Genomic DNA, 27,147 nt, shown 5'->3' on the forward strand with positions numbered 1-27,147 from the left:
TCTGTAAGAGAAGACACACACACTCCGTCATTTTATAGAATTTGGCAGTTCGTCCAACCGGCCAGCCCAGGACTACACATCTGGCTTCTTAACCTGCAAGATCATCTGAGACCAGCCACCCAACTGATGAAACTGTGGGTTTGCACAACCTAATTTCTGCACAAACTGTCAGAAACCGTCTCAGGGAAGCTCATCTGCGTGCTCGTCATCCTCACCAGGGTCTTGACCTGACTGCAGTTCGGTGTCGTAACCAACTTCAGTGGGCAAATGCTCACCTTCGATGGCCATTGGCATGCTGGAGAAGTGCGCTCTTCACAGATGAATCCCAGTTTCAACTGTACCAGGCAGATGACAGACAGCGTGTATGGCATCATGTGGGTGAGTGGTTTGCTGATGTCAACGTTGTGAACAGAGTGCCCCAAGGTGGCGGTGGTGTTATGGTATGGACAAGCATAAGCTACGGACAACGAACACAATTGCATTTTATCGATGGCAATTTGAATGCACAGAGATACTGTGACAAGATGCTGAGGCCCATTGTCGGGCCACTCATCCACTGCCTCATGTTTCAGCATGTTAATGCACAGCCCCGTGTCGCAAGGATCTTTACATAATTCCTGGAAGCTGAAAATGTCCCAGTTCTTCCAGTTCTTCTGGCCTGCATACTCTCCAGGATCAACGTGTACGACAGTGTTTTCCAGTTCCCACCAATATCCATCGACTTTGCACAGCAATGGAGTTGGACAACATTCCACAGGCCACAATCAACATCCCAATCAACTCTACGTGAAGGAGATGTGTCGCGCAGCACGAGGCAAATGGTCACATCAGATACGGACTGGTTCTGATCCTCGGCCCTTTATTTATGTATCTGTGACCAAAACATGCATATCTGTATTCCCGGTTGTGAAATCCATAGATTTGGGCCTAAAGAATGTATTTAAATTGCCTGATTTCCTTATAAGGAACTGTAACTCAGTAAAATCATACATTTAAAAAAAATCTGGATTTGTTTATTTTTGTTCAGTGTAAATTAAATATACCCCTCAAGTTACACACCTGTTAGTAAAGTGTTTAGTTCAGTGTACAGGTGGGGTAGAAAACCTGAAACAGGCTTCTATACAGTACCAGTCAAAAGTTTGGACACACCTACTCATTCAAGGGTTTCTTTATTTTCACTATTTTCTACATTGTAGAGTAATAGTGAAGACATCAAAACTATGAAATAAAACATATGGAATCATTTTGTAACCAAGTGTCAAAGAAAGTGTTAAAGAAATCAAAATATATTTTATATTTGCGATTCTTCAAAGTAGCCACCATTTGCCTTGATGACAGCTTTGCACACTCTTGTCATTCTCTCAACCAGCTTCATGAGGTAGTCACCTGGAATGTGTTTTAATTAACAAGTGTGCCTTGTTAAAGGTTTAAGCTAATCAGTTGTGTTTTGACAAGGTAGGGGTAGTATACAGAAGATGGAAAGAACAGCTCAACAGGTGTCGACCTTACAGTGAAATGGTTACTTACAAGCCCTTATTAACCAACATTGCTTTATGAAGTTTTAAGAAAAAGTGTTAAGTAAAAAATAGATGAGTAAAAAATGTTAAATAAAAGTAACAAATAATTAAACATCGGCAGTAAAAAAAACAAGTGAGGCTTTATACAGGGGGTACCGGTACAGAGTCAATGTGGAGGCTATATACAGGGGGTACCGGTACAGAGTCAATGTGGAGGCTTTATACAGGGGGTACCGGTACAGAGTCAATGTGGAGGCTATATACAGGGGGTACTGGTACAGAGTCAATGTGGAGGCTATATACAGGGGGTACCGGTACAGAGTCAATGTGGAGGCTATATACAGGGGGTACCGGTACAGAGTCAATGTGGAGGCTATATACAGGGGGTACCGGTACAGAGTCAATGTGGAGGCTATATACAGGGGGTACCGGTACAGAGTCAATGTGGAGGCTATATACAGGGGGTACCGGTACAGAGTCAATGTGGAGGCTTTATACAGGGGGTACCGGTACAGAGTCAATGTGGAGGCTATATACAGGGGGTACTGGTACAGAGTCAATGTGGAGGCTATATACAGGGGGTACTGGTACAGAGTCAATGTGGAGGCTATATACAGGGGGTACTGGTACAGAGTCAATGTGGAGGCTATATACAGGGGGTACCGGTACAGAGTCAATGTGGAGGCTATATACAGGGGGTACCGGTACAGAGTCAATGTGGAGGCTATATACAGGGGGTACCGGTACAGAGTCAATGTGGAGGCTATATACAGGGGGTACCGGTACAGAGTCAATGTGGAGGCTATATACAGGGGTACCGGTACAGAGTCAATGTGGAGGCTTTATACAGGGGGTACCGGTACAGAGTCAATGTGGAGGCTATATACAGGGGGTACCGGTACAGAGTCAATGTGGAGGCTATATACAGGGAGTACCGGTACAGAGTCAATGTGGAGGCTATATACAGGGGGTACCGGTACAGAGTCAATGTGGAGGCTATATACAGGGGGTACCGGTACAGAGTCAATGTGGAGGCTGTATACAGGGGGTACCGGTACAGAGTCAATGTGGAGGCTTTATACAGGGGGTACCGGTACAGAGTCAATGTGGAGGCTTTATACAGGGGGTACCGGTACAGAGTCAATGTGGAGGCTTTATACAGGGAGTACCGGTACAGAGTCAATGTGGAGGCTATATACAGGGGTACCGGTACAGAGTCAATGTGGAGGCTTTATACAGGGGGTACCGGTACAGAGTCAATGTGGAGGCTTTATACAGGGGGTACCGGTACAGAGTCAATGTGGAGGCTTTATACAGGGAGTACCGGTACAGAGTCAATGTGGAGGCTTTATACAGGGGGTACCGGTACAGAGTCAATGTGGAGGCTTTATACAGGGAGTACCGGTACAGAGTCAATGTGGAGGCTATATACAGGGGGTACCGGTACAGAGTCAATGTGGAGGCTTTATACAGGGGGTACCGGTACAGAGTCAATGTGGAGGCTTTATACAGGGGGTACCGGTACAGAGTCAATGTGGAGGCTTTATACAGGGGGTACCGGTACAGAGTCAATGTGGAGGCTTTATACAGGGGGTACCGGTACAGAGTCAATGTGGAGACTATATACAGGGGGTACCGGTACAGAGTCAATGTGGAGGCTATATACAGGGGGTACCGGTACAGAGTCAATGTGGAGGCTATATACAGGGGGTACCAGTACAATGTGGAGGCTATATACAGGGGGTACCTGTACAGAGTCAATGTGGAGGCTATATACAGGGGGTACTGGTACAGAGTCAATGTGGAGGCTATATACAGGGGGTACCAGTACAATGTGGAGGCTATATACAGGGGGTACCTGTACAGAGTCAATGTGGAGGCTATATACAGGGGGTACCAGTACAATGTGGAGGCTATATACAGGGGGTACCGGTACAGAGTCAATGTGGAGGCTATATACAGGGGGTACCGGTACAGAGTCAATGTGGAGGCTTTATACAGGGGGTACCGGTACAGAGTCAATGTGGAGGCTATATACAGGGGGTACCAGTACAATGTGGAGGCTAGTCGCTCTGGATAAGAGCGTCTGCTAAATGACTTAAATGTAATGTAATGTAATATACAGGGGGTGCCGGTACAGAGTCAATGTGGAGGCTTCATACAGGGAGTACCGGTACAGAGTCAATGTGGAGGCTTCATACAGGGGGTACCGGTACAGAGTCAATGTGGAGGCTATATACAGGGAGTACCGGTACAGAGTCAATGTGGAGGCTTTATACAGGGGGTACCGGTACAGAGTCAATGTGGAGTCTATATACAGGGGGTACCGGTACAGAGTCAATGTGGAGGCTTTATACAGGGGGTACCGGTACAGAGTCAATGTGGAGGCTATATACAGGGGGTACCAGTACAATGTGGAGGCTATATACAGGGGGTACCAGTACAATGTGGAGGCTATATACAGGGGGTACCGGTACAGAGTCAATGTGGAGGCTATATACAGGGTGTTACGGTACAGAGTCAATGTGGAGGCTTTATACAGGGGGTACCGGTACAGAGTCAATGTGGAGGCTATATACAGGGGGTACCGGTACAGAGTCAATGTGGAGGCTATATACAGGGGGTACCGGTACAGAGTCAATGTGGAGGCTTCATACAGGGAGTACCGGTACAGAGTCAATGTGGAGGCTTTATACAGGGGGTACCGGTACAGAGTCAATGTGGAGGCTATATACAGGGGGTACCGGTACAGAGTCAATGTGGAGGCTATATACAGGGGGTACCGGTACAGAGTCAATGTGGAGGCTTCATACAGGGGGTACCAGTACAGAGTCAATGTGCGGGGAACCGGTTAGTCCAGGTAATTAATGTACATGTAGGTAGAGTTAAAGTGACTATGCATAGATAATAAAGAGAAGTGACAGTCCATAATTACTTTAAGACATGAAGGTCAGTCAATACAGAAAATGTAAAAAGAACTTTGAATGTTTATTCAAGTGCAGTCGCAAGAACCATCAAGCACTATGATGAAGCTGGCTCTCATGAGGACCGCCACAGGAAAGCAATACCCAGAGTTACCTCTGCCCAAAAAAATGCTTCACAGAGTTCAAGTAACAGACACATCTCAACATCAACTGTTCAGAGGAGACTGCGTGAATCAGGTCTTCATGGTCGAATTGCTGCAAAGAAACCACTACTAAAGGACACCAATAATAAGAAGAGACTTGCTTGGGCCAAGAAACACAAGCAATGGACATTACACCGGTGGAAATCTGTCCTTTTGGTTCAAATTTGAGATTTTTGGTTTCAACCTCTGTGTCTTTGTGAGGTGCAGAGTGGGTGAACGTGTGTGGCACTACTTATGAGCAGCTCTGGTCGAAAGAGAGGGAAAAGTAATTTTCACTGACTGACATTAGGTGGTGATGAATGGGAGGGGGGGGGGGCTGATCTCACACACCCAGCAAGCCCCCATTAAAAGCTACCAGACAGTGGTGAGGACAGGAGGTGGGAGTGGAGAGCGGGAGGAGGGCTTCTGTCTGCCTGTAGGGGGCTTATTTAATTAAAGCTGCAGACTCTTGAGGGGGAAAGTCAGATGTGTGGATCTGACATAGTTACACTTGGACTGCACATGTCTAATGGAATGGTGCAGGTGGGGCTGAGTGTGACAGGCAAGGTGTGTGTATGTGTGTCAAGTGCATGGTGTGTGCGTGTGCCGGTATCTCAACATAACAAGCTCAGGGTCTTCTCTCCAGGCTCTACTGTGACAACGACAGAACACCCCCTCCCCCTACTCTAAGTGGCTGCTCTGACTTCTCCATATCCCTTTAAGGCTACTGCTCAAAGCCAGGTGCTAGTGAACAGGCTACTGCTCAAAGCCAGGTGCTAGTGAACAGGCTACTGCTCAAAGCCAGGTGCTAGTGAACAGGCTACTGCTCAAAGACAGGTGCTAGTGAACAGGCTACTGCTCAAAGACAGGTGATAGTGAACAGGCTACTGCTCAAAGACAGGTGATAGTGAACAGGCTACTGCTCAAAGCCAGGTGCTAGTGAACAGGCTACTGCTCAAAGCCAGGTGCTAGTGAACAGGCTACTGCTCAAAGCCAGGTGCTAGTGAAGAGGCTACTGCTCAAAGCCAGGTGCTAGTGAACAGGCTACTGCTCAAAGCCAGGTGCTAGTGAACAGGCTACTGCTCAAAGACAGGTGATAGTGAACAGGCTACTGCTCAAAGACAGGTGATAGTGAACAGGCTACTGCTCAAAGCCAGGTGATAGTGAACAGGCTACTGCTCAAAGCCAGGTGATAGTGAACAGGCTACTGCTCAAAGCCAGGTGCTAGTGAACAGGCTACTGCTCAAAGCCAGGTGCTAGTGAACAGGCTACTGCTCAAAGCCAGGTGCTAGTGAACAGGCTACTGCTCAAAGCCAGGTGATAGTGAACAGGCATTCCTCACTCTTTCCTTCTCTCCATATCTCCCTCTCTTTTCCAGAGAACAGGAGAGCACACACACTCACACACAGTGGTTCTTTCTCACTCACTCACACACACACACACACACACACACACACACACACACACACACACACACACACACACACACACAGACATGCACAGCTCCAAAGAGGTAAATCATGTCCGCCCCATCAACAGGTGGCCCGACAAGGATTGAAGATGACACACCGTCGAACGATAGGGAATCCATCTCACTGTAACTGATCAGTAACCATGGGACACCACAGCCTTTCACCACTGTAAACCCAGGGGTGTGTCCTAAATGGCACCCTATTCCCTTTATAGGGCACCACTTTTGATCAGAACCCATTGTGTAGGGAATAGGGTGCCATTTGGGGACGCAGGGCAGGTGATCCTACCCATTCCCTCCCTCCCTCCCTGCGCCCATAAGAGATCAAACCGTATCCTTTGCTTTACTGACGAACATCAGCACTAAACATCTGTCAGTTTACTGACGCATGAGTCAATAGCATGTCAAACTCTTCAAGTATTGTCACCACATAGTAAATAGCAGACACATACATACTGAAACTGGATGATAGAATCAAGAGCATGTCTACTGTATAGCACGAAGCTTGTGTACTGTATAGCACGTAGCTTGTCTACTGTATAGCACGAAGCTTGTCTACTGTATAGCACGAAGCTTGTCTACTGTATAGCACGAAGCTTGTCTACTGTATAGCACGAAGCTTGTCTACTGTATAGCACGAAGCTTGTCTACTGTATAGCACGAAGCTTGTCTACTGTATAGCACGAAGCTTGTCTACTGTATAGCACGAAGCTTGGGTACTGTATAGCACAAAGCTTGGGTACTGTATAGCACGAAGCTTGTCTACTGTATAGCACGAAGCTTGTCTACTGTATAGCACGTAGCTTGTCTACTGTATAGCACGTAGCTTGTCTACTGTATAGCACGAAGCTTGTCTACTGTATAGCACAAAGCTTGTCTACTGTATAGCACGAAGCTTGTCTACTGTATAGCACGAAGCTTGTCTACTGTATAGCACGAAGCTTGTCTACTGTATAGCACGTAGCTTGTCTACTGTATAGCACGTAGCTTGTCTACTGTATAGCACGTAGCTTGTCTACTGTATAGCACGTAGCTTGTCTACTGTATAGCACGAAGCTTGTCTACTGTATAGCACGAAGCTTGTCTACTGTATAGCACGAAGCTTGTCTACTGTATAGCACGAAGCTTGTCTACTGTATAGCACGAAGCTTGTCTACTGTATAGCACGAAGCTTGGGTACTGTATAGCACCTAAGCTTGTCTACTGTATAGCACGAAGCTTGTCTGCTGTATAGCACGAAGCTTGTCTACTGTATAGCACGTAGCTTGTCTACTGTATAGCACGTAGCTTGGGTACTGTATAGCACCTAAGCTTGTCTGCTGTATAGCACGTGGCTTGTGTACTGTATAGCACGTAGCTTGTGTACTGTATAGCACGTAGCTTGTGTACTGTATAGCACGTAGCTTGTGTACTGTATAGCACGTAGCTTGTGTACTGTATAGCACGAAGCTTGTGTACTGTATAGCACGAAGCTTGTCTACTGTATAGCACGTAGCTTGTCTACTGTATAGCACGTAGCTTGGGTACTGTATAGCACGAAGCTTGGGTACTGTATAGCACGAAGCTTGGGTACTGTATAGCACGAAGCTTGTCTACTGTATAGCACGTAGCTTGTCTACTGTATAGCACGTAGCTTGGGTACTGTATAGCACGAAGCTTGTCTACTGTATAGCACGAAGCTTGTCTACTGTATAGCACGAAGCTTGTCTACTGTATAGCACGTAGCTTGTGTACTGTATAGCACGTAGCTTGTGTACTGTATAGCACGTAGCTTGTGTACTGTATAGCACGTAGCTTGTGTACTGTATAGCACGAAGCTTGGGTACTGTATAGCACGAAGCTTGGGTACTGTATAGCACGAAGCTTGGGTACTGTATAGCACGAAGCTTGGGTACTGTATAGCACGAAGCTTGGGTGCTGTATAGCACGAAGCTTGGGTGCTGTATAGCACGAAGCTTGGGTGCTGTATAGCACGAAGCTTGGGTACTGTATAGCACGAAGCTTGGGTACTGTATAGCACGAAGCTTGGGTACTGTATAGCACGAAGCTTGTCTACTGTATAGCACGAAGCTTGTCTACTGTATAGCACGAAGCTTGGGTACTGTATAGCACGAAGCTTGGGTACTGTATAGCACCTAGCTTGTCTACTGTATAGCACCTAGCTTGTCTACTGTATAGCACCTAGCTTGTCTACAGTATAGCACGAAGCTTGTCTACTGTATAGCACGAAGCTTGGGTACTGTATAGCACGAAGCTTGTCTACTGTATAGCACGAAGCTTTGTACTGTATAGCACGAAGCTTGTCTACTGTATAGCACGAAGCTTGTCTACTGTATAGCACGAAGCTTGTCTACTGTATAGCACGAAGCTTGTCTACTGTATAGCACGAAGCTTGTCTACTGTATAGCACGAAGCTTGTCTACTGTATAGCACGAAGCTTGTCTACTGTATAGCACGTAGCTTTTCTACTGTATAGCACGTAGCTTGGGTACTGTATCGGACGTAGCTTGGGTACTGTATCGCACGTAGCTTGGGTACTGTATCGCACGTAGCTTGGGTACTGTAGCGCACGTAGCTTGGGTACTGTAGCGCACGTAGCTTGGGCTACTGTAGCGCACGTAGCTTGGGCTACTGTAGCGCACGTAGCTTGGGCTACTGTAGCGCACGTAGCTTGGGCTACTGTAGCGCACGTAGCTTGGGCTACTGTAGCGCACGTAGCTTGGGCTACTGTAGCGCACGTAGCTTGGGCTACTGTAGCGCACGTAGCTTGGGCTACTGTAGCGCACGTAGCTTGGGCTACTGTAGCGCACGTAGCTTGGGCTACTGTAGCGCACGTAGCTTGGGCTACTGTAGCGCACGTAGCTTGGGCTACTGTAGCGCACGTAGCTTGGGCTACTGTGTAGCGCAATGTAGCCTGGGTACTGTATAGCATGTATCTTGTGTACTGTATAGCCTTTCACTGACAAAAGCAGAATCTAACATCAGAGACCCTGCTGTATGCGGGTGATGTTAGTGCCAACAAATTTAAATAAAATCTTTGATGACACTAATAGTAATCCATATTTTACTCGTCCTGAAAATAAACTACAACAAACCACGTAGACAAGGGATTCTGTTGTGACAGCGCTTCTGCCATGTAGTGTCTACCTAACATGCTTGGTCAGCCACGGTTATTTACATTTTCTAATTAGCCACTGTTTTCCTTCCCACCAGCTGTAGAGCTGTCGTGCCAGTGTCCCTGAGCTACCGACAACGGCGCTAAAGCACACGCAGCCGCCACGCCCCGCCAGTTAAACCAAACTTTGCTGTAACGCCCCACTCTGATTTGGAACAGAGATGATGGGAGTGATGGTGTGTGTGTGTGTGTGTGTGTGGGAGGGAGGCAGTGTTGGGATTAGTTAGGTAGGCAACAACACCTCCACTATGCTGATCCTGAACACGGGCCCCAACAAGGGTACGTACTCAGCCCCCTCCTATACTCCCTGTTCACCCATGACTGTGTGCCCACGCACGCCTCCCAACACAATCATCAAGTTTGCAGACGAGACAACCGTGGTAGGCCTGATTACCATCAACGACGAAACAGCCTACAGCGAGGAGTTGAGGGCCCTGGTGGAGTGATGCCAGGACAATAACCTCTCCCTCAACGTGGACTTCAGGAGACCGAGGGAGCACGCCCCCATCCACATCGACGAGGCTGCGGTGATGGTGAAAAGCTTCAAGTGTGGTGAAGAAGGCGCAACAGCGCTCTATAGCCAACTGGTACGGCAACTGCAACCGCAGGGCTTTCCAGAGGTTGGTGCTGTCTTCCCAACGCATCACCAGGGGCACACTGCCTGCCCTCCAGGACATCTACAGCACCCGGTGTCACAGGAAGGCCAAGAAGATCATCAGGGACCTCATAGCCAATCATTACATCTGACTTTGTTCCATTTAATTGCTTACGGCCTCCCGAGTGGCGAAGCGGTCTAAGGCACTGCATCGCAGACAGACATTCAGAGACTTGTCTTGAAGCCACTCCTGCACTGTCTTGGCTGTGTGCTTAGGGTCGTTGTCCTGTTGGAAGGTGAACCTTGACCCAAGTCTGAGGTCCCGAGCGCTCTGGAGCAGGTTTTCATCAAGGATCTTTCTGTACTTTGCTCCGTTCATCTTTCCCTAAATCCTGACTAGTCTCCCAGTTCCTGCCATTGAAAAACATCCACACAGCATGGTGCTGCCACCACCATGCTTCACCGTAGTAATGGTGCCAGGTTTCCTCCAGATGTGACGCCCTGGCATACAGGCCAGAGTTCAATCTTGGTTTCATCAGACCAGAGAATCTTGTTTCTCATGGTCTGAGAGTCCTTTAGTTGCCTTTCATTACAGCACTGGGCAGTAGGCTCCAAAGAGGTAAATCATGTCCACCCCATAAACAGTTGGACCCAGAGAGATGATACAGTTGGACCCAGAGAGATGATACAGTTGGACCCAGAGAGATGCTAAAGGTTGACCAAGAGAGATGATACAGTTGGACCCAGAGAGATGATACAGTTGGACCCAGAGAGATGCTAAAGGTTGACCCAGAGAGATGATACAGTTGGACCCAGAGAGATGATACAAGTGGACCCAGAAAGATGATACAGTTGGACCCCTAGAGATGAGACTGGTCGACCCAGAAAGAGATGATACAGGTGGACCCAGAAAGAGATGATACAGGTGGACCCAGAAAGAGATGATACAGGTGGACCCAGAAAGAGATGATACAGGTGGACCCAGAAAGAGATGATACAGGTGGACCCAGAAAGAGATGATACAGGTGGACCCAGACTGAGATGATACAGGTGGACCCAGAAAGAGATGATACAGAGAGATGATACAGGTGGATCCAGAGAGATGATACAAAGAGATGATACAGGTGGACCCAGAGAGATGATACAGAGAGATGATATAGGTGGACCCAGAGAGATGATGCAGAGAGATGATATAGGTGGACCCAGAGAGATGATACAGAGAGATGATACAGGTGGACCCAGAGAGATGATGCAGAGAGATGATATAGGTGGACCCAGAGAGATGATGCAGAGAGATGATATAGGTGGACCCAGAGAGATGATACAGAGAGATGATACAGGTGGACCCAGAGAGATGATACAGAGAGATGATACAGGTGGACCCAGAGAGATGATACAGAGAGATGATATAGGTGGACCCAGAGAGATGATACAGAGAGATGATATAGGTGGACCCAGAGAGATGATACAGAGAGATGATACAGGTGGACCCAGAGAGATGATACAGAGAGATGATACAGGTGGACCCAGAGAGATGATACAGAGAGATGATATAGGTGGACCCAGAGAGATGATACAGAGAGATGATACAGGTGGACCCAGAGAGATGATGCAGAGAGATGATACAGGTGGACCCAGAGAGATGATGCAGAGAGATGATACAGGTGGACCCAGAGAGATGATACAGAGAGATGATACAGGTGGACCCAGAGAGATGATACAGAGAGATGATACAGGTGGACCCAGAGAGATGATACAGAGAGATGATACAGGTGGACCCAGAGAGATGATACAGAGAGATGATACAGGTGGACCCAGAGAGATGATACAGAGAGATGATACAGGTGGACCCAGAGAGATGATACAGGTGGACCCAGAGAGATGATGCAGAGAGATGATACAGGTGGACCCAGAGAGATGATGCAGAGAGATGATACAGGTGGACCCAGAGAGATGATACAGAGAGATGATACAGGTGGACCCAGAGAGATGATGCATTGAGATGATACAGGTGGACCCAGATAGATGATACAGAGAGATGATACAGGTGGACCCAGAGAGATGATGCAGAGAGATGATACAGGTGGACCCAGAGAGATGATACAGAGAGATGATACAGGTGGACCCAGAGAGATGATACAGAGAGATGATACAGGTGGACCCAGAGAGATGATACAGAGAGATGATACAGGTGGACCCAGAGAGATGATGCAGAGAGATGATACAGGTGGACCCAGAGAGATGATGCAGAGAGATGATACAGGTGGACCCAGAGAGATGATACAGAGAGATGATACAGGTGGACCCAGAGAGATGATACAGGTGGACCCAGAGAGATGATACAGAGAGATGATACAGGTGGACCCAGAGAGATGATACAGAGAGATGATACAGGTGGACCCAGAGAGATGATGCAGAGAGATGATATAGGTGGACCCAGAGAGATGATACAGAGAGATGATACAGGTGGACCCAGAGAGATGATACAGGTGGACCCAGAGAGATGATACAGAGAGATGATACAGAGAGATGATACAGGTGGACCCAGAGAGATGATACAGAGAGATGATACAGGTGGACCCAGAGAGATGATACAGAGAGATGATACAGGTGGACCCAGAGAGATGATACAGGTGGACCCAGAGAGATGATACAGAGAGATGATACAGGTGGACCCAGAGAGATGATACAGGTGGACCCAGAGAGATGATACAGAGAGATGATACAGGTGGACCCAGAGAGATGATACAGAGAGATGATACAGAGAGATGATACAGGTGGACCCAGAGATATAATAGCGCATCATATTAATACTTTGGACTGTATCGGACTTAATTGTAGGAACTTTAATTGTGACTTGCTGTCTGTCTGTGTTGGTATGTACTGTATGTATGACTTACGGCTGGTGCGTGTGTGAGCTTGTGTGTAGGAGAATGTGAGTGTGTACAGGCCTGCGTGCAGGTATTGTCTCCATGAATACATTGGGTCTGTTGGTTGGTAGTGTCTACCATGTCCAGGCGATGCGGTGTGTGTGTGTCTGTGCATGCGTGTGATTGGTTCATGGCCCTTACCCCGCAGCTGTGTCTCACTAATGGCTGTTAGATCGATCCTCACCTGTGGACAGGATCACACACGCACACACATACCGAGAGGGGCTCCAGTCAGCCATCAACAGCTGTCCTATTGACAGCTACATCTAACATGTTCAGCTGTAACTATGTTCATTATTGCTGGAGACCAGGGATCATTTAGATTCAGCCACTGGACTGTTTTTCTCTCTTTAGCGGATGGTCGGAGTGCAGGAACATAATTGCAAATAAATTGTAAACTTCAAATTGACCGCAAGAAGCCCAAACATATCTAATATTTGACTAAAACATCATTTCAAAACTTGCTTACATTTGTATGCAATCATGTCTCTATTATTCGTGGGAATACTTGGGAACAGATTTCCTTAAATTAAAATCACTTGGAGCTGATTTGCTGGTGTTTTTATGGTCTTTTGTGTCCAACAATGACAAAAAGAAGAAGAAAGAACACTTGGGGGCCAAATAAAATCACCCAAATTACACAGCTAATTATCACTACCCCGATAGACTGTTATATAGCTAATTATCACGACCCCTATAGGCTGTTATACAGCTAATTATCACGACCCCTATAGGCTGTTATACAGCTAATTATCACGACCCCTATAGGCTGTTATACAGCTAATTATCACGACCCCTATAGGCTGTTATACAGCTAATTATCACGACCCCTATAGGCTGTTATACAGCTAATTATCACGACCCCTATAGACTGTGTCCTATAGGGCCCCAGGTCCAGTGGGAGAGTGCGATAACCAACCACTATGGATGTGTGTGTCCTATAGGGCTCCAGGTCCAGTGGGAGGGTGAGATAACCAACCACTATGGATGTGTGTGTCCTATAGGGCTCCAGGTCCAGTGGGAGGGTGAGATAACCAACCACTATGGATGTGTGTGTCCAATAGGGGTCCAGTGGGAGGGTGAGATAACCAACCACTATGGATGTGTGTGTCCTATAGGGCTCCAGGTCCAGTGGGAGGGTGCTACATTTTGGGAAGCGAGAGCAGTCCATCAAGAGGAACCCCAACGTCCCAGTGGTGGTGAGAGGATGGCTCTACAAACAGGTGAGAAACACACGAAACACACACATGTACACATATACTCTTGTACACACGTACATACACACACACTTACTTGTTGCTGTCTATCATAGGCTGCCATGGCAACAGGGGTCATGGACACGTCACATGGGCATGCGTTGGGTTGCTTGACACAAGCAGAATAGAACTCATTGGTTGATAGGTGTTGCAGGAATTTAATTCCTCTGTTTAATTCCCAATTAAAATTAAACACTCTTGTCAATTCATAAGAATTTGTATGACCCTTATTTTATAGAAATGGCAGAGCCCGGTCTTAAAGTCAAATAGTAGCCTTTATTCACGAGAGTACTGAATACGATACAGTAGAGTACTGAATACGATACAGTTTACCACAGGTTATAAACTGAAAATGACGTCATTAGTTTCAGCACCAACCCGTGCCATCTCCGTTCCAGTACAAAGGCTGTATCTCAAGCCTTCCCACATCCGTCTCACTACCAATTTAATATAATTTACGAGCCGAGGTCTTCTCGTGTAGATAAGCATTCTAGCCGGTCTGAAGATATCGTTCATTCATTCCTACCCAGGAACAGACCGTCATTGTTCTCATCCTTGATTCATTCACACACTTTATATTCAGTACTGGGATCAAGAATTAAAACTCATACATATACAGCAACATAATAGTATTCGGATTAGTACATATACAGTAACATAATAGTATTCGTATTAGTACATATACAGTAACATAATAGTATTCTGATTAGTCAGTCCTGATTGTAATGTATACATAATTAGTCATCATTGATAAAAATTCCCTTAACAGAATGACAATTCTGATTGGCTGATAGTGGGACATATATACAAGGTAATCAAGCCAATGAAGGTGATAGACAGGTAACAAAGCTCATTGGTTGACACAAAGTGGTGCAAAACATTTGTTGAGAAACATAGACACACAGGATAGAGCTCATTGGTTGATAGGTGTTCGTAGGACAGCACTGATTGGCTGATAGTGGAAGATATAGGATAGAGCTCATTGGTTGATGTTTGTAGGGCAACACTGATTAGTTGGTACTGGGACATGTAGAATAGAGCTCTTTGTTTGATTTTGGTTTGTAGGACAACACTGATTGGCTGATAGTGGGAAATATAAGATAGAGCTCATTAGCTGATGGGTGTTTGTAAGACAACAGAGATTGGATAAACCGATATCTTTGTATAGGGCTGCACAATTAATTGAATTCACATTGAAATTGCAATATTGACAATATCCATATCGCAAGAGATTCTCCCTCTCTCCTCTTATGGCTTCTTCCCACACACACCAAGCCCTGTCACTCAAGCAGTACAGTTCCTCCTCCCTCTCTGTTTGCCACTAAGGTTGTACGTTTGCATGCTGTTCTGTTAGGTAAAATGCAGTCAACAGATTGCTACAAAGAAGAACTATTTTTATGATTCCAGTCACCCAAGTGTTTTGATTAATATCTCAATATTTGGTCATAAAATTGCAATTCAATTTTTTTTTTGCCCGTATCATGCAGCCTTAGCTGGGTGTATGGATCGTATTGTTCAAGTCTATTTGTAGACTGTTCTCACTGTCTTCCTCCCAAATAGCACCCTATTCCCTATGTTGTGCACTACTTTTGACCAGAGCTGTTTTGAAGTGGGTTTTGTCTTCCATCTGCTTCCCTCATTCCCCTGCCTGTGAGAGTTTGAAAAGGTGTAAAAAAAAATAAAAAGCCATGGCAGACGTAGCAGGCCAATAAACTCTCTTTCCCTTTCTTTTTCAGGACAGCTCTGGGATGAGGCTTTGGAAGAGGAAGTGGTTTGTGTTGGCTGACTACTGCCTGTTCTACTACAAAGGTGAGACGATTGTGTGCGTGCTCTAGGGGGGATTTGACCTGGTATGTAAGTGTAGACTTGATGACTTTATAGCTCTGTTTCTGTAGCACAGACTTGGCACCAAGGTGTGAGCACAGAATGGGTTATACGTTCCTGAATTAACCAGGTACTTACTAGCCTGTGTGCCAGTCTGCTTGTGATCCATCGCCAACTCGTTGTCACTAGTTGTAATACCAAATGAGTGACAAGGAGTTGGCAATAGAGCAAAAACAGACACTCAGGCTTTGTTGAATAGTGCACTGGTAATACATTTCCAGAAAAGTGTGCATGCCAGCAGTCCAGTTTTCAAGATGGAGCACTTTCAGTACAGAGCAAAACTGTGACTGGAGTAACTTACATTATATAATGGGCAGAAAACTGCATCGTTCATTGAAGTTGTTATCCAGCGATAATGATAAGCCTCCAGGTGTAGACTACCTAGATGTGGAAACTGTTGACAATGGTAGCAGACTGTATTGGGTGGCACATCCGGTGAAATTGCAGAGCGCAAAATACAAAAATCGTAATATTAAACATTCATGAAAATACAAGTGTCTTACATAATTTAAAAGCTTAACTTCTTTTCAATCCAACCGCTTTGCCAGATTTTAAAAAGGCTTTACAGCGAAAGCATACAATGCGATTATCTGAGGACAATGCCCTGCATACACCAGCATTAAAAACATTTTCCAAACCAGCAGAGGCGTCACAAAAATCAGAAATAGCGATAAAATAAATCCCTTCGAAGATCTTCCTCTGTTAGCAATCCCAAGGGTCCCAGCTACACATTTTTTTTTACATTTTGTTCGATAAAGTATATCCCAAAAAAGTCACTTTCGTTGGCGCGTTTGCTTCAGTAATCCACCAGTTCCACTCGTTCAACATGCAGACAAAGGAATCCCAAAGGTTATCAGTAAACTTCATCCAAACAAGTCAAACAAGGTTTCTAATCGATCTTCAGGTACCCTAATATGTAAATAAACAATACAATTTAAGACGGAAACAACTGTGTTCAATACCAGAGATAAATAACGAAGTGCGCGCCCTCATCCACACGCGCCACAAGACAACTACTACAAGACAACTACTAACTAATTTTTCAAAAAACAAGCCTGGAACCCTTTCTAAAGACTGTTAACATCTAATGGAAGCCATAGGAACTGCAATCTGGGAGGAATTCCTTTGAATATCCCATAGACAAGCATTTGAATGGACTGTGACCTAAAAAGAAAACGTATCAGTTCTGTTATACTCACTCACATACATTATTTTAACAGTTTTAGAAACCTCAGTGTGTTCTATCCAATGCTACAATTATATGCATATCCTAGCTTCTTTGCCTGAGTAACAGGCAGTTTACTTTGGGCATGTCAGTCATCCGAACGGAATACTGCCCCCTAGCCTTAAGAAGTTTTAACCTAAGCCTAAAGGGTGGGTGTGTGTGTGTGTGTGTGTGTGTGTGTGTGTACAGGCGTGGAAGGACCCCTTTTCCCGCCAAATCCGTTTGCTCCCTGTTCTTAGCAAACTGATGGAGAGAATTGTGGACAAGTTAACTACTTACTTTCACCATACATATAGGGAAAGGTTCTAAAAGGTGGCGCTACAAAGTATTAACTTAAGGGGGCTAAATAATTTTGCACGCCCAATTTTTCAGTTTTTGATTTGTTAAAAAAGTTTGAAATATCCAATAAATTCGTTCCACTTCATGATTGTGTCCCACTTGTTGTTGATTCTTCACAAAAAAATACAGTTTTATATCTTTATGTTTGAAGCCTGAAATGTGGCAAAAGGTCGCAAAGTTCAAGGGGGCCGAATACTTTCGCAAGGCACTGTACATACCCCACAAGACATGTCACCAGGGGTCTCTTCAGACTCCCATACATACCCCACAAGACATGTCACCAGGGGTCTCTTCAGACACCCATACATACCCCACAAGACATGTCACCAGGGGTCTCTTCAGACACCCATACATACCCCACAAGACATGTCACCAAGGGTCTCTTCAGACACCCATACATACCCCACAAGACATGTCACCAAGGGTCTCTTCAGACACCCATACATACCCCACAAGACATGCCACCAGGGGTCTCTTCAGTCCCCAAGTCCAAAATGAGTTCACGGCAACACAGTATTATACAGAGCCTTTTTTTGGGGACCCCAGGAAGAGTAGCTGCTGATTCTGCGAAAGTAATGGACATCCTAATAAACAAAAACATTATGATGATCTGTTTTGCATCCAATGTTCATCATATCAAACTATCCTATTAAAGTTATATTGGCTCTGATAGAAAGGCAATAATTTTACCATAAAATAAGCTATTTATAGTCGATGTTTCAGCAAATGCCTTTCTCAAGACTCGACGCCGATCTTGGCTGAGCTTTGTGAATGACAGTATTTGCCAAATGAGCCTGGAAATAAGCTGAGCTTTGTGAATGACAGTATTTGCCAAATGAGCCTGGAAATAAGCTGAGCTTTGTGAATGACAGTATTTGCCAAATGAGCCTGGAAATAGGGCTGAGCTTTGTGAATGACAGTATTTGCCTAACGAGCCTGGAAATAAGCTGAGCCTTGTGAATGTGGTCAGGTATTCTGTCACTGTGTACGCACTGTTTAGGGCCAAATAGCATTCTAGTTTGCTCTGTTTTTGTTAATTCTTTCCAATGTGTCAAGTAATTATTTTTGTAAGTCGCTCTGGATAAGAGCGTCTGCTAAATGACTTAAATGTAAAATGTAAATGTTTTCTCATGATTTGGTTGGGTCTAATTGTGTTGCTGTGCTGGAGCTCTGGTGAATCTGTCTCAAACTTTCTCTCACTTTGACTCTCCCTCTCATTCCCTCTCTCTCCCTCCATCTTCATGCCACTCAATCTCATCTCTTTCAGTCACCATCAGCTCCATTTCTGTTCTTTACAGTCTCCTTCTTCATTAATCTTGCTCTTCATACTTCTGCCATTCTCACGCACGCACGCACGCACGCACACACACACACACACACACACACACACACACACACACACACACACACACACACACACACACACACACACACACACACACGTGGGTTAAACGTGAAGATGTTGTGTCACTCCCCTGGTGTCCTGCTAGGATGTAATCTATCCTCATTGTCCCAGACAGGTCTGGTGTGCTCTGCAGTGTGTTTGTGTAAGGGGCAGATAAAAGCGCTGTCCGGAGGCCCCATATGGGGAATGTCTCCTTCAAAGCTCCTTGAATGTATTTTTAACCAATTACTCTTTAATCCTGCAAGCGCACACACAGCCCCCCACCATACACACACACACCCCCCACACACAAATTCTAGTGTACAGCGGTGGAAACACTCCCCCGTGAGAGTTGTGTGAGTTAATTAAGATATGACCAGGCTCTGGATTCAGAATGGTCACATAGTGGCCTGACAATAACTGATGCCGGACGGGAACCAGCCATGCCAACTGGCTGGGCAGAGAGATATTTAGTGGTATGAACGGGCCATGCCAACTGGCTGGGCAGAGAGAGATTTAGTGGTATGAACGGGCCATGCCAACTGGATGGGCAGAGATATATTTAGTGGTATGAACGCGCCATGCCAACTGGATGGGCAGAGAGAGATTTAGTGGTATGAACGGGCCATGCCAACTGGATGGGCAGAGAGAGATTCAGCGGTTTGGCGGTATGGAGGAGGGCTATGAAAGGGACAGGGGTGATTGACTGGTTTTTCTGCCATGTGGGGGGGGGACTATAGTGGTGGAGGAGGGAAATGTTATTAGTGGGCTGTAAGTGACATTCCTCTGCCCTTCATCTCTCTATTTCCCACCTCTTTCTATCTCTCCCTCTCCCTCTGCTAACAGACAGTAGGGAAGAGTCAGTCCTGGGTAGTATTCCTCTGCCCAGCTATGTCATCTCAGCCGTGGAGCCTGAAGACCACATCATCCGCAAGTACGCATTCAAGGTACGACCAAGAGTTTATCTTTATATGATTTATTTATTTATTTTATATCTAATTAAATGTTCTATTGCTTTATGTTGTATGTTTCACAGGTTAATATTTATGCCTACTGTTAAAAATACAGCCAACTTTTTTGCAGTTAGCATTTTGTGGACTGACACAAATGGACTCTGCTTCATATTGACTGCTATTTGACCAACCGATGGCTTAGAGGCAGTGCATCACCGTGAGGTCACTATGCTCACAAGAAGAATTCTCTCAATCAAGGATTGATAATATCCAATCAGATATTTAACTGCATCCATCCTCCCAACCCATTGGCTATTGATGATTTTCTCTATTGATCACTTTGTAATATGCTTGTCTATTAAATTAAGACACTACATTTATAAAAAATGCCTTGTTTCTAACCATAGGTTCTCTACAGACCTAGAATAAGGTGTACATTTTTAGGACATCCTACCCGCTATGACACAGTTATATCGGTGACAGAGGCTGAGCTTCTAGCTGTATATCTGGTTCTAGACTAAGCACATCTTTCTCTAATATTCTCTGCTAGTGGTTTCATTCCCACAGGAAGCCAGTGTGGTTCTGTGACATTTCTTTCCACACTACATACAGGCTTGCCTCTTTTGTCATGCTGAGTCGATGGGGGTTTAAGTTTCAGTCTCTTGACTGTATGCCAGACGGCAGGTATAATATAGGCCAGTGTCTCCTAGTAATGTCCCCCAGTCTCTCCTGCCCCTCTGGCTGTTGGCATTGATTTAATGTTAAGTCAATGTTTCCTCCCTACCCAGACCCCCGCAGGTCAAACCTGTTGAGTCCCCAAGGCAGTGTTCCTCAACTCTAGCCCATCAAAGGAACACCTGATTCTATTTAATTCCTAATCATCTAACCCCTCATTATTTGAACAAGGTGTGCTTGTGCTGGGCTGGAACAAAATTGTGCAGTCTTGGTGTTACCCAAGGACAGTCCAGAGTTGAGGAACACTGCTGTCAGTAGGGTTGGGAAATTCTGCTAACTTTCCCGATTTTACTGCTTATTCCCTCCTGATTCTGGGAATCTTCCCACCAGGATTTTGAGAAAACCTGGGAATTTTGGGACCCTAGGAGCACTGCTATCCGGTTGTCTTGTTATAGTTGGTTCATAATCTGGCGGTGTTGTTGTTTACTGTTGATGGTTGTTGTTTACTGTTGATGGTTGTTGTTTACTGTTGTTGTTTACTGTTGTTTACTGTTTATGGTTGTTTACTGTTGTTGTTTACTATTGTTTACTGTTTATGGTTGTTTACTGTTGTTGTTTACTGTTGATGGTTGTTGTTTACTGTTTATGTTTGTTGTTTACTGCTAACGCCACTGCAGTGAGAAAGACTCTTATGACCCAGTTTGCAGTTGCACTCTAACAGGCTAAATGCAGTTGAAGGCGGAGTGGAGATCTGGGCTGGTCAGGTTGGAATTGACCCTGGAATGGCTCGGTAATCGGCTCCAAGCCCTTATCAAAGACAGGTTTTACTGAGCTGCTGAACTCATGTTTTCTGTCACACAGGTGTGTGTGTGTGTGTGTGTGTGTGTGTGTGTGTGTGTGTGTGTGTGTGTGTGTGTGTGTGTGTGTGGGTGTGTGTGTGGTAGCCAGAGTCCCATAGAGAATGGCTTGCATGTGTTTTCTACTTTCTGATCCAAGATTCTGTTGGTGCCATAGAAGAGCTGGGAGAATGTCAGGAGTAGTGCCCCCTCCCCCGTTAATACCTGTAACCCTAGTTACCCTGCTAGAGACCACCCTATAGGCAGAACAGGTTAGAATGTCAGGAGTAGTGCCCCCTCCCCCGTTAATACCTGTAACCCTAGTTACCCTGCTAGAGACCACCCTATAGGCAGAACAGGTTAGAATGTCAGGAGTAGTGCCCCCTCCCCCGTTAATACCTGTAACCCTAGTTACCCTGCTAGAGACCACCCTATAGGCAGAACAGGTTAGAATGTCAGGAGTAGTGCCCCCTCCCCCGTTAATACCTGTAACCCTAGTTACCCTGCTAGAGACCACCCTATAAGCAGAACAGGCTAGCTGCGCTGTACATGAAGGCCATCATTCTTTACTAACCAATGAAGCGTGTCACTCTCAGGCTACCAATACATACAAGCTGGTCCATATCTCAGTGTGAAATGATTAGGAGGGGAAAGGTGGTTGGACTGGAACTGTTGTAGATGTCTGTTCTTTATGTCAGTTTGTTTGTGCTGCAACCATTCAACACTACCGTGAGTTAGTACTACTATTTCATCCCCAAAATATTTCCCCATGGTTAGAACCTCCCTTTCCCACTCCTCCCCTTCACTGTTGAGGCAACCAACCTAGCTAGGAGGCTGGTGACCCCCTGTCCCCTATTCGCTGAACTCTGTTCCCTCTCTTGTTCCTATTGGTGGGCTGCCTCACTGGGACCCCTGTGAGTGTGCGAGGTCGTCCAATGACACACAAGTTCACCGTCCACTCATAAATAGGTACTGGCCTCTCAACCACTTGTACTACAGTTACTGCTTTTGCCATGTCATTTGCCAGACAACAGGAAATATATACCATGACAGTGTGTATATGGTTCTTATTGTTTGGAGCATGCTTGTTTGGAGACTGATGAGTCTTGGTTACTCCATTTAGTCTGTTCTCTCCTTCTTGTATGATCTCATTGCTCATACCTCGTTATGTGTGTTGGCTAAACCTTCATATTTCCTCTGTTTGCTCTCATATCCAACATGCCACTCATGGAGGAGGATTGACTGACTATTTGATAGATTTTTATTTCAGTGGAATAAGATTTATGTTCTCCTCAAATGCCTGCTGTTCTGGCATCACATGTTTGTGTTGTCTAGCTGACTCCTATGGCCTTAGTCAAGCAATAGTAGTTGTCAAGGCAACACAAACCGAATTGGGACCAGGCAACATTTATTAAACACAATATTCACATCCTATACAGTTCCAATCTTCATTTCCATTATGCAGACGAGTAGAAACCATTCGACATGGTGGATTCCGGAACATATTTGAACGAGTCATGTCTTCATTGGAGGTAAACGTATTTCTATGTGAGAGTTTGAGTTTTTGTTCTCAGTTTAGAGACCAGGGCTATGTACCAATGGCACCTTAGCCCCTACATAGTCCACTACTTTTGATAGTGCACTACTTTTGTGCACTACTTTTCCCTATGTAGGGAATAGGCTCCCATTTGGGATGTGACGCAGGCCCTATGCTGATCTGGAATATAATGGATTTAGAAAAAGGGACAAAAAAACCACCTGCTTGTCTGAGAGGGGCTGGGGAGAGGAAGAAGAGGACTGCTGCTATTTTTAGCCTTCCTGTCTGGGACTACAGGCTATTTTTGAGGAGGAGGGAGAGCGGGAGAGAGACTTGCCCAGGGTGAGCAGTGGAGGTGTGACGGTCACACGGTGCACTGAATGTCCCACTCGGCATTCTTGCTACAGTGAAGAGGCTGTGGTTAGGGCTGTTATTGGAGACCAGGCTCTGTGTAGTTCCATGTCTGCACATAATTATATTGGTCTGAAAAGACACAGCAGTTATTGGAAAGTTACAGGGTTGCAGATGGTATAGAAGGATTGTGTGTGTGTCAGTGTTTAAATATTATTGTGGGGACCAGAAGTCCACACAAGAATAGTAAACAAACAAAGATTTGATAAACTGGGGATGTTTTATTGGTCTCCATGAGGTCAAATGCTATTTTTAAGGGGTTTATGGTTAAGGTTAGAATTAGTGTTAGGTTTAGAATTACGTTAAGGGTTAGGAGCTAGTGTTAGTTTTAGGGTTAAAGTAAGAGTATGGGTTAGGTTTAGGGAAAATACGATTTTGAATGGGACTGAATTGTGTGTCCCCAGAAGGTTAGCTGTACAAGACAGTGAGGGTGTAGGCGAGCATGTGCTGTACATCCACCTATGAACAACAGGGCAGCTATTGAACTAGTTAAGTAACAGCTAGAAGCTTGTCCAGCTATTGAACTAGTTAAGTAACAGCTAGAAGCTTGTCTAGCTATTGAACTAGTTAAGTAACAGTTAGAAGCTTGTCCACCTATTGAGCTAGTTAATTAACAGCTAGAAGCTTGTCCAGAGAACTGAAGATGCTACCATAAGCTAGCAATATGCTGATGGTGAGTGAGGGGGATTAGACAGCTGGTTTACACTGTGGCCTGGCCAGTAGCTACGTTATCTCTTCTGCTGCTATACTGTATGGAGTAGGGGCACTTTGCCTCTAGATGCCGATCTCAGGTCAGTTTTGCATTTCCCCCACAAATGGTTAGGAGAGGGGAAGTGTACACTATAGGCTTAACCCAGACTAGGCCGGGCCAAGCCAGGGAGCAGATTTAAGACCTCCCCAGGGGGGAGAGGCAGCCTTCTGGCCTGACCTTCCAGAACCACTGCCTGGGGCTAAGAGCCTTAGTATTAAACTGTCAACCTGCAGGAGTGTGTGTGAGTGTGAATATATGTGTGTATGCTGTTGTAAGTATTGTCGTGTCACTAACAACACCCTCAACTTGAAAAGCCCTGTTTCTATCAATCATCGAGTCAGTCAAAATCCACATTAATAAGATACTAACACTCAAATGAAGAAATGGCAACCAAATTACATTACACCTCTGCTTCCTTTTACGGAGACACTTCCCACTTCATCTCCACAAAGTTAATTAAACTGCATACATTTTTAATGAATGAATCAAAGAGGGAAAGAAATTTGTTTTCAATCACTGTTCATTACAAAGCATTTGCATGGGCTGCCGTCTGGTTCCAAATCACACCAGGGCCCTTATCAAAAGAAGTGCAGTAATTGGGAATAGGGTGCCATTTAAAACACAGCCCTTTCATAGACCCTCAAACTCAGCTCTGGACCTCCAAGACAGTTTCATTGTTCCGCTCTAATCAGAGGCTGACTTAGACCTGGGACACCAGGTGTGTTCAATTAATTATCAGGTAGAACAGAAACCCAACAGGCTCCGGCACTCACAGGGTTAATTATCAGGTAGAACAGAAACCCAACAGGCTCCGGCACTCACAGGGTTAATTATCAGGTAGAACAGAAACCCAACAGGCTCCGGCCCTCACAGGGTTAATTATCAGGTAGAACAGAAACCCAACAGGCTCCGGCCCTCACAGGGTTAATTATCAGGTAGAACAGAAACCCAACAGGCTCCGGCACTCACAGGGTTAATTATCAGGTAGAACAGAAACCCAACAGGCTCCGGCACTCACAGGGTTAATTATCAGGTAGAACAGAAACCCAACAGGCTCCGGCACTCACAGGGTTAATTATCAGGTAGAACAGAAACCCAACAGGCTCCGGCACTCACAGGGTTAATTATCAGGTAGAACAGAAACCCAACAGGCTCCGGCACTCACAGGGTTAATTATCAGGTAGAACAGAAACCCAGCAGAGTTGAAGAGCCCTGGACTAAAGGACGAATGTTGGATCCGTAGCAAAATGTTTTGCAACTGATTAACTAAAAAACAAATGTTACTTATTGGACAAATGTAGGTTGGCCCCTCCCCATTTCAGCCCATTAGCCTCCAATTGAATCCTTGTGAATACACCCCAGATAGATTGGCTCTTATTTGCTACATAATGGTGAGGACATGAGTGATTGCCTCACTAATTGCCTTTTGCAGTGATGGCCATCTTCTAACTAAAACCCTCTCAGCTCAGAAGATTTGCTTCTCCATAGACAAAAAGACAGAGTTGACCCCCAAAGGGCTTTATCTTCCAAAGTGTGCACTCTGCTACTCCCCCCTCAATAGACTGATCTATTCCCCCCACACTAGACTGGTCTACTCCCCCCTCACTAGACTGGTCTACTCCCCCCTCACTAGACTGGTCTACTCCCCCCTCACTAGACTGGTCTACTCCCCCTCACTAGACTGGTCTACTCCCCCTCACTAGACTGGTCTACTCCCCCTCACTAGACTGGTCTACTCCCCCTCACTAGACTGGTCTACTCCCCCTCACTAGACTGGTCTACTCCCCCTCACTAGACTGATCTACTCCCCCTCACTAGACTGATCTACTCCCCCCTCACTAGACTGATCTACTCCCCCTCACTAGACTGATCTACTCCCCCTCACTAGACTGATCTACTCCCCCTCACTAGACTGGTCTACTCCCCCTCACTACACTGATCTACTCCCCCTCACTACACTGATCTACTCCCCCCTCACTACACTCGTCTACTCTCCCCTCACTACACTGGTCTACTCCCCCCTCACTACACTCGTCTACTCTCCCCTCACTACACTCGTCTACTCCCCCCTCACTACACTGGTCTACTCCCCCCTCACTACACTGGTCTACTCCCCCCTCACTACACTGGTCTACTCCCCCCTCACTAGACTGGTCTACTCTCCCCTCACTAGACTGGTCTACTCTCCCCTCACTAGACTGGTCTACTCTCCCCTCACTAGACTGGTCTACTCTCCCCTCACTAGACTGGTCTACTCTCCCCTCACTAGACTGGTCTACTCTCCCCTCACTAGACTGGTCTAGTCCCCCTCACTAGACTGGTCTACTCCCCCTCACTAGACTGGTCTACTCCCCCTCACTAGACTGGTCTACTCCCCCTCACTAGACTGGTCTACTCCCCCCTCACTAGACTGGTCTACTCCCCCTCACTAGACTGGTCTACTCCCCCTCACTAGACTGGTCTACTCCCCCTCACTAGACTGGTCTACTCCCCCTCACTAGACTGGTCTACTCCCCCTCACTAGACTGGTCTACTCCCCCTTACTAGACTGGTCTACACCCCCTCACTAGACTGGTCTACTCCCCCTCACTAGACTGGTCTACTCCCCCCTTACTAGACTGGTCTACTCCCCCCTCACTAGACTGGTCTACTCCCCCCTCACCAAGACTGGTCTACTCTCCCCTCACCAAGACTGGTCTACTCCCCCCTCACCAAGACTGGTCTACTCTCCCCTCATGTATTTAAAAGGAACAGACTGGTAGAAAATGGTAGAAACTCCCTCCCAACTATGCTTGCACCAATCCAATGCTTGTAAATACATGAGGGGGGTGAACAAGTGCACACTTCTGGATGAAGGCTTAGAGAATTGGAACTCAGCCATAGGGATGTGGACTGATTGGAGTCCTGATTTGCCATCCTTCTCCTAAAGTGTGCACTTGCATACTCCCTGTCATGGATTTTAAACACATTGGATTGGTGGAAACGTTGACTGTATGTGGTTTCCCCACCATTGTTAAATACATGATGGGAAGTCTTCAAGTGCACACTTTAGGAAACGTGTGGAGAATCAGAACAAACCATAAAGACCAGCATAAGACATGT

The 27,147-nt window shown here is 45.9% G+C and overlaps 1 protein-coding gene across 4 annotated transcripts in view; it reads left to right on the forward strand.

Annotated features, from left to right (window-relative positions):
* Window positions 1–27,147, forward strand: part of LOC135556661 (pleckstrin homology domain-containing family A member 7-like) — a 189,324-nt gene that overhangs the window by 111,557 nt on the left and 50,620 nt on the right. For all 4 annotated transcript variants that reach the window (XM_064990034.1, XM_064990037.1, XM_064990036.1 and 1 more), the window contains 3 exons: window positions 13,913–14,017; window positions 15,787–15,859; window positions 19,729–19,829. In XM_064990034.1, coding sequence (XP_064846106.1) covers window positions 13,913–14,017; window positions 15,787–15,859; window positions 19,729–19,829 — 279 coding nt within the window. The remainder of the gene's footprint in view (window positions 1–13,912; window positions 14,018–15,786; window positions 15,860–19,728; window positions 19,830–27,147) is intronic.

Source organism: Oncorhynchus masou, chromosome 15, assembly GCF_036934945.1.
Source record: "Oncorhynchus masou masou isolate Uvic2021 chromosome 15, UVic_Omas_1.1, whole genome shotgun sequence".
NCBI classification, from domain to species: domain Eukaryota; kingdom Metazoa; phylum Chordata; class Actinopteri; order Salmoniformes; family Salmonidae; genus Oncorhynchus; species Oncorhynchus masou.